This window comes from Manis javanica, chromosome 3, assembly GCF_040802235.1.
Source record: "Manis javanica isolate MJ-LG chromosome 3, MJ_LKY, whole genome shotgun sequence".
NCBI lineage: Eukaryota > Metazoa > Chordata > Mammalia > Pholidota > Manidae > Manis > Manis javanica.
The window spans coordinates 60,793,051-60,805,858 of record NC_133158.1 but is presented as its reverse complement, the minus strand read 5'-3'; the positions used below and the strand labels follow the sequence as shown (position 1 = coordinate 60,805,858).

The following is a 12,808-nucleotide window of genomic DNA, read 5'->3' as shown; positions in this document are numbered from 1 at the left end:
CAGCAAGTTCTTTTCAGCCAGTCACATGCCTTCAAAATGTCCTTGAGAATGTTTCAAAATACAGTTGCTTAGATTCTACCTTCAGAGTCTGATTTCATTGTTGTGAGGTGTGGCTTGGGCACCAGGATTTTGTAAATGCACCCTTGGTGATTCCAAAGTGCAGCCTGAGATAACCATCACATCTTGCAATGTTTCCCAAACTTGCACAGCAATTTAAAAAGTCGAAGAATACACCTTAAAAACACAGATTTCCAAGCTGTTCTTTTGTGCATTTTGGTTCAGTAGGTTTGGGATGGAGCCCAGGCATCTGTACATTTATGAAGCAGTGTCTGCTGTTAGGAAACACTGCTCAGCCCCGCCTTTTCTCCTCAGCAGCAATCGGCCCCTCATGGCAGTTTCCCTGAGTTCCGGCTCCACCTGGGTTCACACTGCGAGGCCCCTTTTTCTTTGTTCCACCGGGATGTGTGAGCTAACACCAGACTTTCAGGTACTGACTGACCTTGGAAGGCTGCTTCTACCATGTTCTCTCAGATCCATGGCCCACACACCAAGATGTGCTCAGGCCTCAGAGGCACCACCATCTAGAGTGCCATTTATACCCAGAGGGCTCTGACATGGGCTGTCAGGAGGAAGGAGGAGTACAGAAAGGCTGGGGAAGGGCACTGTCTCACTGGGGGTCATTGGGTCACGTCTAATACATGTGATGGGACTTATTATCCAGATGCTCATGCTTACTCTGTAAACCAGCTTTTGTGAACTGCCAGCATCTTAGCGATGGAGCAGTTAGGTATGGGGAGCTGCTGCACAGTTTGGGGAAAACAAGCATAGGATGCTTCCTGATTAAGGCAGGCTGGGCACTGCTTTGAGATGTTCTATCTCAGCTTCAGTAACTACTGTGTGGGGCTGGCCTGACTACCCTGGCTTAGTCTTGACTTCCAGCAACTTCTTGGCATCTCTAGTCTCTAAATAGTCTTTCCCTACTCTTCCACTTGTCTCTGGAGTTGGTTGGTCTCCTGAGAGGGCAGGGTTCCATTTTCAATGCTGATGTGTCCTGGGCTGCTGGTCTAGAAGGACCTCTTCCAGGGTCCTTGACCTCTGTCTCCCAGTTCCCATCTTACCCAACCTTCCTGAACGTGACCTTAGGACCAGCCTGCTATTTCTTGCGTCAGCTGACTTTTTAAGGTATAGTTTTAGGTTTACCTCACCTGGTAGAAAGTTAGGGTTTGGTTCGTTCCAACTGACCTTTCTTCCCAAACCCAGTGTGACTTTCCATTCTAGACCTACATTCACCCTTCTCTATTTTGCCTCTAATCTGAATGGTGCCTGGTTTTTCCCCAGGCCCCAGCTTTGTTTTGATTCAAGAGTTTCTCTTAATCTTTGGCATCACTGTGGCCCAGGACCCTAGTGGCTCCAACACACCATTTGGCTTCTGCAACGGCCTCCCAAAAGTCTTTCTGACATCTCCATTTCCCCAACCCACCCTGCCCATGTCTCAACTATCTCTTTTTTTACCCAATCCATTCATTCAAAAGTCTACAAACACTTCTTCCTTTCTCTGCAGGGTATGGATGGCAAGGAGGAGTTGCTCTGTCTTCCAACCACCTGACTCTTTCACATACAGGATTTCCTAAGCTCTTATAAGGACTACACAGGTTAATATGTAAAGTACCTAGAAGAGTCCCTGGAACATAGTTCTCCCTAAATGTTTGCTTTCATTATTACTACTCCACTTTCCTATCGACATCTGATCTTACCCTGGGTCTTGAATCTCTTTTATTCCAAGCCTGCGTGATTTTCAAACTTTAGTTTGAAATCTGGCCACAGTGCTTTGCCCTCAATGCTGCCCTCTGGGAGCTCCGACATTACAAGTCTCAGTTGGTCACTTGCTCCCCCAGTTCCCTTGCTCCCTTGCACTCTCCTCCATCAATCCCAGCCTGACTTCTCCCACGGTGCTTTCACAAAGGAAGCTCCCTCCCTGCTGCTGCTCCTTTGTGCCCAAGGCCCAGCTCACCATCACAGGTCATGGCTGTGCAGACCCAGTTCCCGCAGGCACAGACACAGCGGTTACACTCCACCTCGGTCTCGGCTCCATCTGCATACGTTTCATCCTCCAGGGCACACTCTGTTGGGACCCGAAGTCAGGGGCAACAGTTAAGCGGGAGGGTAGAACAGGAAGTCTCGGCTACAGGCTGTGCACCTTCCCCATTTCCAAGACAAGAGCTGTCTGTGCCTCAGAGGCATTGTATCTGAACAAATGCCACCATCAATCCAAAGGTTTTTTGGACCCTAACCTTGACATGGCGACGATGGGCTGGAGCCCAGTCTCGAACCAGGGAAGGGAATTTTCTTGGCAAGTTCTGGGAAGTTCCATCAATCCTCTCTCTAGCTTGGCACTCCACAATACTACCCCCATCCCTGCAACTCCCAATTTCTTAAGTTAAGCATACTCTTCTCTGGAGGGTTGAAGGATGGGTTGAGGCACTTGAGGAACTCTTGGAAGCTGAGTTTCCAGTCCGCATTTTCATCAGACAGTTCAATGAGAGCATCGACACAGAGGCCTCTGGAAGGAAACAGGGCAGAGAAGTGTCAGCCAGGAACTCAGCTTCATGCCCAGAGAAAGGTACGAGGCACCAGGATCACACACACCCGGGCCTCTGCAGAAGCCAAGAAGGTGACTGTTAAATGAGAGGCCTTCTACACTGACCTCCTGCAACCATCACCCATACTGACTCTGGTAAGGATCCAATTTTTACTCTGTTATACCGGACAACAGATCATTCAAGCTATTCAAGTGTTCCTCTCAAGTTGACTGAAATTTCCTGAACAGCTTTGTGCACTCTGACAAATGTTTTTGCTACCATATAGCCTCCACTAGCAATTGCCTTTCCCCATGATGTAAGTGTCAAGTCAACCAAACCAGGAAAATCAAAACAGATGATATGAAAGGAATGTGTGACTTGAATGAATATGGAGCTCAAGCAAGCATCACCCCTATCACTGTGCTAAAGAGATCTTTCAGGAAAGCTTTGTTTAGCCCCAGCTCCCTCACTGCCTCTTTGGCCAGAATTTGAGCCCTGGTTCGGTCACTTATGTCCAAATGGCCTTGAGCTCAGTAATTCAACCTTCCTCAGCCTGTTCTCTCATCTGTAAAATGAGGAAAAAGAGTCCCTCCTTCACTGGGATGTTATGAGGATCATGTGTTGAACTTGTAAAATATTATCTAATTTCAGGGTATCAAAATATGGATGATTTGCAGATACTGCCCTTTAAGGCCATGGACTATTTATTAGTAAAGAAGAATCTTTCTAGATTCTGGGCTTCACACTTAATTCTTTTGGACAAAACAGGTGCTTTTTCCGATTTCTAACTCTCGCCAAAGATACTGGAATGACACCATGAGTTTTTCAGGGGTTAAATTTATTAATATTTACTCTGGAATAAAATCAGAAAAGGAGAGGGACATGCTCATATTTGTAACAATTAGGGTTCTTTACATGAAATCACACAAACTATCTTAAAAATCAGGACAAAAACTATTTCAGAACTACAGTTAGATATTACATTAAATTTCTTCATAACATTAACCATTAAGACATTAACCACAACACTCAGAAACATTTTTGGCTGTGATATGACCTTGACCTTGACAATTTTAAAATCAGATTCTTCTATTCCTTGCAAATTCTGGCTAAACACAGAAATTATTTAATCAGATACATGATGCGAAAGAGATTTAGTTTATTATGTTTTCAAAACAGACCAGGACAGAACTCCTGCTTTGTGTTGACACTGGTGGCTCCTCTGCAGGTAGGAAGGGGTCAGATCCCCTCTCCTACCCGGCCTGCCCGTGGGGCCTCTCTGATCCCTCACGCCACTCACCTAAGCAGCCTGTTGTTCTCCTGGTCTGCGTAGGTGGTGATGTTGATGGCGGTTTCGTTCTGCTCCACGAACTTCAGGAACTCACTGGAGTCCAAACGAGAGTCACCATTGTCAAAGCTCTAGAAAGATGAAAACTTTCAGGAATGTTGTGCAGAAGCCCAATTCTACCATTCTCTCGCTTGACCCATCTCTGGTTCATCTTGCTCTCAACATGTCCAAACCTGCCCTGGCCTGGCTTCAGAGCTATAGCAACAAAGGCTTGAAGCCCTGGGGTACCCAGAGAAGGTGTCTGCGCCCCAAGATGCAAGTGAAACTGCCTGGGCAGAGGCTGCCGAAGGCCTTTGGAACCCAGACCTGCTCAGGAGGGCAGCCTGTGTACCCAAGCCAGCGGTGCCTGAGGTGCTCTGCAGCCGCACCCCACACTGTCCCTTGGACATTCTCAGCTTTCCCTCTGGGTTCACACCAGCCACCACACCACATTCTCAAACCCTAATGAACACGTAACAACAAAGCTGTGAATCAGAACCTCTGCAGCAGAGCTGGGGAGGTGTATTTCTAACAAGCTGCTTGGGAACAGCCATGTGGGTGGCCCTTAGAGCTCACTTTGGGAATTACAGGACCATTGTTTGCTGCTTGATTTCCAGCCTCCCTGGACTGCTCTCATGCTCAGTGCTCACACTGGCATCCCTAAGCGACCGCCTCTGTGAACCGTCAAAGGCCAAGGCACTGAGGCACAACCTACAGGCACAAGTGGTGCAAGCCAACGCCTCTGCCCTGGGCAATGGGCCTCCTGCAGGCATGTGTGCAGGTCCTTGGTTTCCTTGGCACAGCTTGTCCTTATGACCCAGTAATGTCCCACAGACATATAAGGGGAGGGTATAGTAAGCTCAGGCATCATCCCCACTTTAGCAAGACCTAGCCACCTGGGACCTCTCAAGATGCCTACTATGGGAGAAGGGTGTCAATTTCAAAGATTTGATCAAATTTTGAGTTGCATACTGCTATTCTCCTAAATAGTTTCAATGGGGGAAAAAAACCTTTTTCAAAATTCTTTCCCCAGGTTGTCCCATACTGCTGCTGTCCTGGGAAATAATCAGCATTCACATATTACTTTCAGGGGCCTTCCTAGATGGTAAAAGTCTGTCCAGGTTTCCACGTGGAAGGGACTCTCCTTCCATGACTGCCAAGGGTCACATGTATTCCACTCTAAGGTTGGAATCTTCCCATGCATGTATAATGACAAGTATGTATGAAATAACTATGTAGGCCTTTGCTCTTATCCTAATTCCTAGGAACAGGTCTCAAGTGATCTCTGATCACTATAACTTTGCCAAAGGGAACTGCCATAAGTGTTCACTTGGTGAGGTTTTGATTAATTAACAGAAAAGAATGAAATAAGGTTGGCCAGGTGTCATTCTTAGAAGTGTAGGACTTTGAGTTCAAATGCTACAGTGCTGGACAGACTGAAGTAACAACCCCCCCAGACCTACAACCACCAGATCTTGATGACAGAGTGAGGACAGGGAGGGGAGCAGGCAGCCGTGGCCACAGACCCAGGGCCGGGGATCCTGGAGCCTTGCCAACTACAGCCCAGGCAGCTCCCACAGGGCATGCTGAGTGCCACTTCCCAGTCGGGAGAAACAGGACCCAGGCCTGTAGCTGAGGGTGGGGGCCAGCCTGCCTGCACTCCCCTCCCTAGGCCTGATCTCTATGTGGAATCCATAGGACAACAAAGGTCTAGTACCTACCCCAGAAACAGCATTGACCAAATGTCTGGGGGGCCTGCCTGGGGCACCGTGAACTTGGGACCATGAACTAGTTCTTCACTTGTTCTCTGTTCAGTCAACGAATTACAAGGCATAGTACCTGTGTGCCTGTGTTCCCAGCTCTACACTTGAGATAACAGCCCTTTCCTTCTATGTCAACAACAGAGCCATGGAAAGGCAGTTAGATGAGGTCATGCGACCCATGCTTGGGGCTCACTGGAGGTCCAAGGGCTGTTCAAAGGAGAGGGGTTAGGCCAGGCGCTCACAGGCACAGCAGCTGAGGCAGTAGTACCAGGAGTCTGCCACCCCGAGGGCACAGAGTGTGCACGACATGGCCATGAAAGGCTAACCTCCTCATTCTGTTATGCTTTCACCTAAAAAGTTGCCACTGAATCACCAGGTGAGGTGAGAGTCTGATTCTGGTCTTACACCAATTCGGATTCACTCTGCTTTTCATTTAATTTTAATGTAAGACATACCAGCCTCGGCTAGAGGGCAATTCACTGATTCAGCAACAGTTCTTGTATGATATCAGATTTCTCACCAACAGGAAGCTGTTTATCCAGTGGGAGGGAGTTTCCCTTTGAAGACTGCACCACATGGGACTCTGATAATCATCCAAAGTAGATTGAGAAACCCCTATTTTCTCAGAAGACACTGCCAGAGCATCTGGGAAGGGGACTGTTGTGTGTCAGTCATGACCAAGAGTTCTTAGTTGGGAGTGAGAACACCGTAGAGAAAAGTTGCTTCCTCAAAGGACCTTGCAGGTTTCAGACAGGAGCCTGTTAAAAAGTAAGTTACTGCCAGAGGAGGCGAGATGTGTCCAGGTGGGTGTGTGGCTTTGGTACATGGGCATCAATACAGGTGTCAGTGGTGCCCAAGGCAGGATGCCGCCAAGGAGCCATTATGAATGGCGACAAGGTCCCAGGAGGCCCTTTGGAAAGAGGACCCACCCCCCACAAAGGGCTTTGTAATGCAGGGGTAGCTGAGATAGAGGACAAAGTGAGAAGGGTGTGCTTTCTTGTCTAGGTGAGAGCTCAAACCCTGGGAACCCAGAGACACATACGTTCTGCCATAAGAGAGAGAACTCTCTATTCAAAGACAATAACAAAGTCTATTTCAACTCAACCCAGTATTTCTCCAGCTGCTGGGTGCATAATGTCAGAAAGAGAAGCCCACAGACTAGGATGGTGTTAACCACATTTGGTGGCTGCAGACCTGCCAAGACCTTCATGTGTGGGGCTGTTACTGAGCCTGGGCAGGTTAGGCCCTGTACACCAGGCACTGGAGGCTGGGGTCAGGGGGCATGTATGTCTGAGATGAGCATCTCAAGGCATCTGCCCAGAGATGTGTTTCTGTAAGGGAGGAGGCCCTTGGTTCTTATGTGGGCATGTGGGCATCTGAAAGTGTGTCCAGAGTAGGTAGTGTCTGTGCATGGTATGCACACCTGTGTGCCTGCCTCTGTATATGGATTTTTATGTACATATTGATGAATGTGACATACATATTGTCTGTGTTCTTGCCAATCATCTGGAAGAGCGCCCTGAACTGCTTCTTCTAACAACTGTCTGACGCTTTGTGAAAGCTCCCCATCCACACAGTCACTCTACTCATTGCTGAATACTATTTTCTCCCTTATTTTCCTTTTTGAAAGCAGCTCTTTCCTGTCTCAGTTGGAACAACCATCTCTTCAAACCCATGAGGATGGGAACAGCAGCCTCTAGGTTCATGAGGAACCCTGCAGCCATGAAATGCCAGTCCTCTGGCTTCTCAGATGAAGCAGGGCTCTGCAGGCCAGGGGCGGTCAAGTTAATGACTTCCTGAGAAATGTCAACCTGGGTAGCAGAGAGGCAGACACATGCAGCCTGGGTCTGGGTTAGATTTCAGAAGTTATTTTGTACCAGCTGCCAAAGCTATAAGGTGTCATACAGGGTAGGGGGATAATTTTCATGGACAGTCTCTCCAAGACCTCTGTGGCTTTGTATACGTGCATTAATTAGATCCCAAAGGCTCTACTGCTTGCCTCCCACTGATCAAGATGGTCAGAAGGCAACTGTGACAGCTTCATGGAATGGCCTCTGATGAGGAATGCTCAGGACTCTGCGGGCTGGTATTTCCTCATGGTCTAGGAAGATGTGATCAGGCAATGGGAGAGGAAGTTTCCCTTTCTCTGGGGCTGAACAGTCTTTGACCCCAACTCTGGATTACCTTAAAGTACTTGTCTAGGATCTCACTGTAGTTGCTGCCTTTAGAGAACCAGCCATCTGGAATGATCTCTGCTTCCAGCCACTGCACAATGCGACGCCGGAGTTCATCGCGGTGGGACTGATAGCAAACAACTGCAGGAGAGGGGAGGGAGGTCAGCTGGGCTGTAAGGGCCCCCAGTGTCACCCAGCACCCGCTACGTGGGAGGCTCAGCATCCAGGGTTGTGCATGGGACGTCTCATTGAATTTTCAATGGTGTCATCACAGTTGGCAGAGGAGTCAACCCCAGGGTGCACACCTGGATAGAATCTGAACCAGGATTCAAACTCCTGCTCTAAAGAACTTACAAGAACTACAATACAGAAACAGAGAGATTAGGTTGCTTAGGTGAGAAAAAAGCAGAGCAGAAAAAAATGAAGAACATTTTAGTTAACTTTAGGAAGCTCTGGGGGTGGGGGGGAGCATCAATCAATAGAACAGCTCTCCTGGCTCAAAGATGAGCTGAAATAATAGATGAATAAAGAGAACAATGCAGTGCTTTATGCCACTGGATTTTTTATTCTCTCTCTATAGCTTTTCCCTCTCTCACCAAATGGGTTTTTCAAAACTTTCTCCCACTTAAAATTTATACTGTCTGCATTATCCTTTGTTATAAACAATAGAAAATGAGGCCTAGGAAGGGCGATGTTGAAGCCCAGCTCTGGACAACTGTTGTAAGACACATGGAAACATGTGTTGAGTGGAGAGTTGAGTGGATGGGGAAGCACAGAAGGGAAAGCCTTGGCAAAAGGGAATTCCTGGAAGACAACACATGTTGGGATGTGAGAAGGGCAATGAGCCGGGGAGGTGAGGGTGGGGAGGTGAAGATATGGACACCCAAATCTGCCACTTCCCAGCTGTGTGACTTGGGGAAAGCCTCTCAGAGCCTCAATTTCCTCATCATAAGGCAATTACATTAAGACCTATCTCACAAGGTTATTGTGAGGACCTAAGGGGAAATAAGCATATGCTACAGGGGTCTGTAACTATAAATTGACAGAATTTAAATTTTTATTCATAGAAAACCATGAAAAAGTCTTACTGGCATTTTCAATTATCCCTTTCCAAAAAGATCTGTGCCTTCTGATTCTGATAGTCTTGTGACATCATCATGTCTTACAGAGCACTGAAGGAAGGATCAGTGGCTTTCTGTCCTTGCAGGTCCATCATACTCAGCAAAAATGGTAAACACAGCCAGCATTCTAAAACAACCAGCTGCTTCAAAAGGCAGCCACCAAAAAATGCAGTTTTGCAGTTTCGGAGCTGTACTGAGGAGTGACCAGTTCTGGGTCACGAGTTCTGACACACAGGATCACATGAGCTTCGGTAGGATTGGCAGGACATAAAACTTACGTCACAAAATGAGTTTCTTCCCTAAGACACACACTGTAGAAACAGGCACTCACCTGGGCTGGCAGATGGACTTACATATTTCTTCTCTGCAATACAAAAGGGGAAAATGCATAGTGCAAAGCAGAGCAAAAAAAACGTTTTTGTGGATTGTTAGAGTAGCACTGCCCCGCATCAAGGGGGCCACCTTTCCATAATCTTGTCCTGAGTCCTCGTCTCCTTTGCTTCTCTTAAGCCCATATATAGGGATGTTCTCTTTCCTGCTCTGACATTTGGGGCCACCGAGTTGTCTTCCTAGTCTCACATCTCTGCCTGTTAGGTTAGTGGGTGTGACGGGAGTTCCTGAGTCTTAAGGAATTACATGGGAGTTCATATGGAATTATTGTGGACAGGGAAGTGGAGACCAGTATGTGGGAAATAGCTATTTGCTTCTTCTGGGAAGCTCAAGGCCAAGAGGGGTTGGGTGGGCTGTGGCTTGGCAGAGGGCTACTGTCTAATTAGCAACAAGCTTGAGACCCCTTCCATCTTATCCTAATGGGAATGGTTTGAGGGCAAAATGGAGGAAATAGAGTACTACCAGGGATAAGGGGTACCCAAATAAATTTTAAAAGCACGGGAAAAGTGAAATTTACCTGCTTTTTAAAAAGGTTTAGAATTCACTTAAACACCTCCTATGAGTTTCATGTGGTCCCATATCCACTATCCAGCTGCAGACAGTGCTAGAAGCCCCCTGGGGGTCTGATTCAAGAAACGCTAGGCAGAGGCCTGGGCCGTTCAGGGAAAACCCAGCAGGCTCACCAGCACCAAGAGGGTGCATATCTGAGCACATGGCTTTGGGCACTGTGCTAGGTAGAAAGGACCCCAGGCCACCAGGTCACACTGCTTTCTTCCCTGGCTCCAGCTGTTGGAGTCGCGACGCGGTGGTGACAGCACACCTTACCTTTGCAGTGGCCATCATGATCGACCTGGATTTTGGATCCAGTGAGGCAGGCGTCTCTATGCAGCTCACAGTGGTTGAGGTAGGTCTTCCCATTGCTGCCACACACAGGCCTCTTGTGAGGTTTGCATTGCTGCAACAGTACCAAGGAGGAGGTTCGTGTAGTCAAGGGTGCCAGTGCGTGCACATGTGTGGGGCCATCTCCAGAGGCGGCTCCCCCCAGGGCACAGGGAACCTCAGCTCTGATATCAGCACCTCCACCAGCTCAGTGGTACAGGCCCCCAACACCTTGCAGTGCTACGTGGCTCTATGTGCCAATCCTGGTTTAGGGTCATCTCTTCTACTTAGTGAGACTACTCTGACCCCATCGAATTAGCAGAAATTCTAATAATAAATAGTAAAATAATAAAATAACAGTAATTTAAAAAATCATTTATTTACTTACTATTATTATTAGAAGTCAGGAATTTATTTAGGTTCTCTTCTTTGAGAGAATTTATTTAGACTTCTCACTTTGGAGAAGGTCACTCAATGTCTTTGGATGACCTAAAGATGCCTTAAAATTCCAACATTCAGTGACACAAAGTAGCCAGAAGTGAGGGCAGGGAATGTGGAGAGGCTGAAAGGCAGGCAAACCCCACCCCCCACAATTCTTCAGCTTTTCTGGGGTCTAACTACAAGGATCTTTGCTCTCTTGCTTTGTTTAGTATTTAGGGCCATTCTGTTTTCCTCCTAATCTCACAATGCCTATTGTGAGGCTAGGGGTGGGGATGCCTGGGTCTTTACGAAGTATTACAGAGAATCATTATGGACAGGGAGATGGATTAAAGTTCATTTGGCAACCCTGTTCTGTTTTGGCTATTTAAAGTGCTGTGGTCACAAGCAAGCTCAGTTTCTCGAGATTTTTGTGGTTTTTGAAAGGGGATAAAGGGGAAAAGCGAGTTCAGCTCAGACCTAATAAAGACATCAAAAGCAAGACTGAGCAGACGCAGTGGAAAGAAACAGAACACAGGAAGCAGAAGGCAGCCCAACCCCTCCAATTTATAGATGAGAATACCAAAGCCCAGAAAGAGGAACTTCATTTAACCAATACTAATTATTGAGTTATTACTATGTGCTAGGATCCAGGCAAAGCCAAACATGATCTCTTATCTTCAACCACCCAGTGGCAACCAACTTGCTCAAAATCACACAACTGTATGTAGTCGATGTTGACTAGACAGCAGGTTTCTGGACGGAGTCCAGGCTCAGGCCACCACACAGAGACCGGCACACCCCTAGTGAGACCCTCTCAGGGTCCCCACCAGTCGAGTTCTCAGGTTTCTGAGCTGGGAGACTTCCTTTCTGGGGCAACGGAAGGGGATCCTTCACCTGGGGACTAAGTTGTGTGTATACATTTTGTAGGAAGGCAGATGTATATCCAGGCTTGGGTTGGTTGGACAGAAAGGGGAAAAAATGACACACATCCACAGGTATTTATGTTTGTCTGAAGACTGAGAACTTACTAGAATCCTGCTTACAAAGTATTTCTCACAAACTCCCTTTCCTTTCTAAACTTTATTAAAAACAAAACCAAACATGCAAAATACACATTCTACCTTCCTATCTTTAAAAAATGTGCGTATCCTTTGACCCAGCAAGCCCCAGTGAGAATCAAACCTACAGAAACAAAAGCAGCAGCATGTAAGGACACTTGCACAGGACATTATTATTTGCAGTGGTAAACAGCCCATGAAACAATCTAAATGTCTATCTATAGGAAAATGATTATATAAATTTGGTTCTTTTATTAATCACTAAATATTTTTTATGATACCATTCTTACATAAAATAGGGGGAAACCTTATACGTTTATAGTAGCATAGTAATGGTATGTTAACAGATAACCTGTTAACACTGGTTATCTGAGACTAATGGAATTTGGGGTTATGGGGAAGATTATTAATTTTGTACAAACATCTTTACTATTTGGCTTATATAAAGCACCTGTTAATTTTTTAATGTAAAAATCTAATAAAGCTAAGCATCAACTGGAAAGAAAAAGTATCTCTGCATTCACATCTAATTTTTAACTTCTGGGATGAAAATTCCATGTCTTTCCAACAGAAAGATGATGAAATCGCTGGCACCGCTCTGCTGACCGGCAGCTCCAGCCGTAGCCACGCAGCTTTGGCCCCTGTCCTCTGCTCTCCACCTCAGGACTTACCTCGATGCAGAGGCAGGTGGGCTCTCCCTTCTCTGTGACTGCACATTCCCGGCCGGCTCCACAGAACACATTGGCACAGATCTTGGATTTGCTCCTTAGTTCTTCCTAAAGCACAAAATCACAAAGGAAAGCGTGTCACTGAGATGAGCCCATCATGGGATGAGCCAATGGTGGTGATTATCTTCCAGGCCTGGGCCTTGGCCTGGGGTCTCGGCTCACGGTGTTGAAGTGTCCTGAACAGCTAGAAACTGTCCCCTACAGCCAGCACCAGCCTCACAGGCTCTGCTCCAGTCCAGGGCCAGCTCACTGAGTCTCTCATATTGTTTCTTGAAGACCAAGTGTTTCTTACCTGATTCCTTTCTTCTAAAAGCATTTATGGAGCACCCACTACATACTGACACTAAGCTAAGAAGTGGAGGTAAAAAG

At 46.9% G+C, this 12,808-nt stretch overlaps 1 protein-coding gene across 1 annotated transcript in view; it reads right to left on the bottom strand.

The window, feature by feature from the left end:
- The window catches only part of FSTL1 (follistatin like 1), a 49,894-nt gene that overhangs the window by 5,932 nt on the left and 31,154 nt on the right, over positions 1 to 12,808 (bottom strand). Inside the window, exons 3-9 of the mRNA XM_037013155.2 lie at positions 12,383 to 12,487; positions 10,180 to 10,309; positions 9,296 to 9,328; positions 7,854 to 7,984; positions 3,880 to 3,998; positions 2,448 to 2,560; positions 2,012 to 2,122 (exon numbers count right to left, since the gene is read on the bottom strand). Coding sequence (XP_036869050.2) covers positions 2,012 to 2,122; positions 2,448 to 2,560; positions 3,880 to 3,998; positions 7,854 to 7,984; positions 9,296 to 9,328; positions 10,180 to 10,309; positions 12,383 to 12,487 — 742 coding nt within the window. The remainder of the gene's footprint in view (positions 1 to 2,011; positions 2,123 to 2,447; positions 2,561 to 3,879; positions 3,999 to 7,853; positions 7,985 to 9,295; positions 9,329 to 10,179; positions 10,310 to 12,382; positions 12,488 to 12,808) is intronic.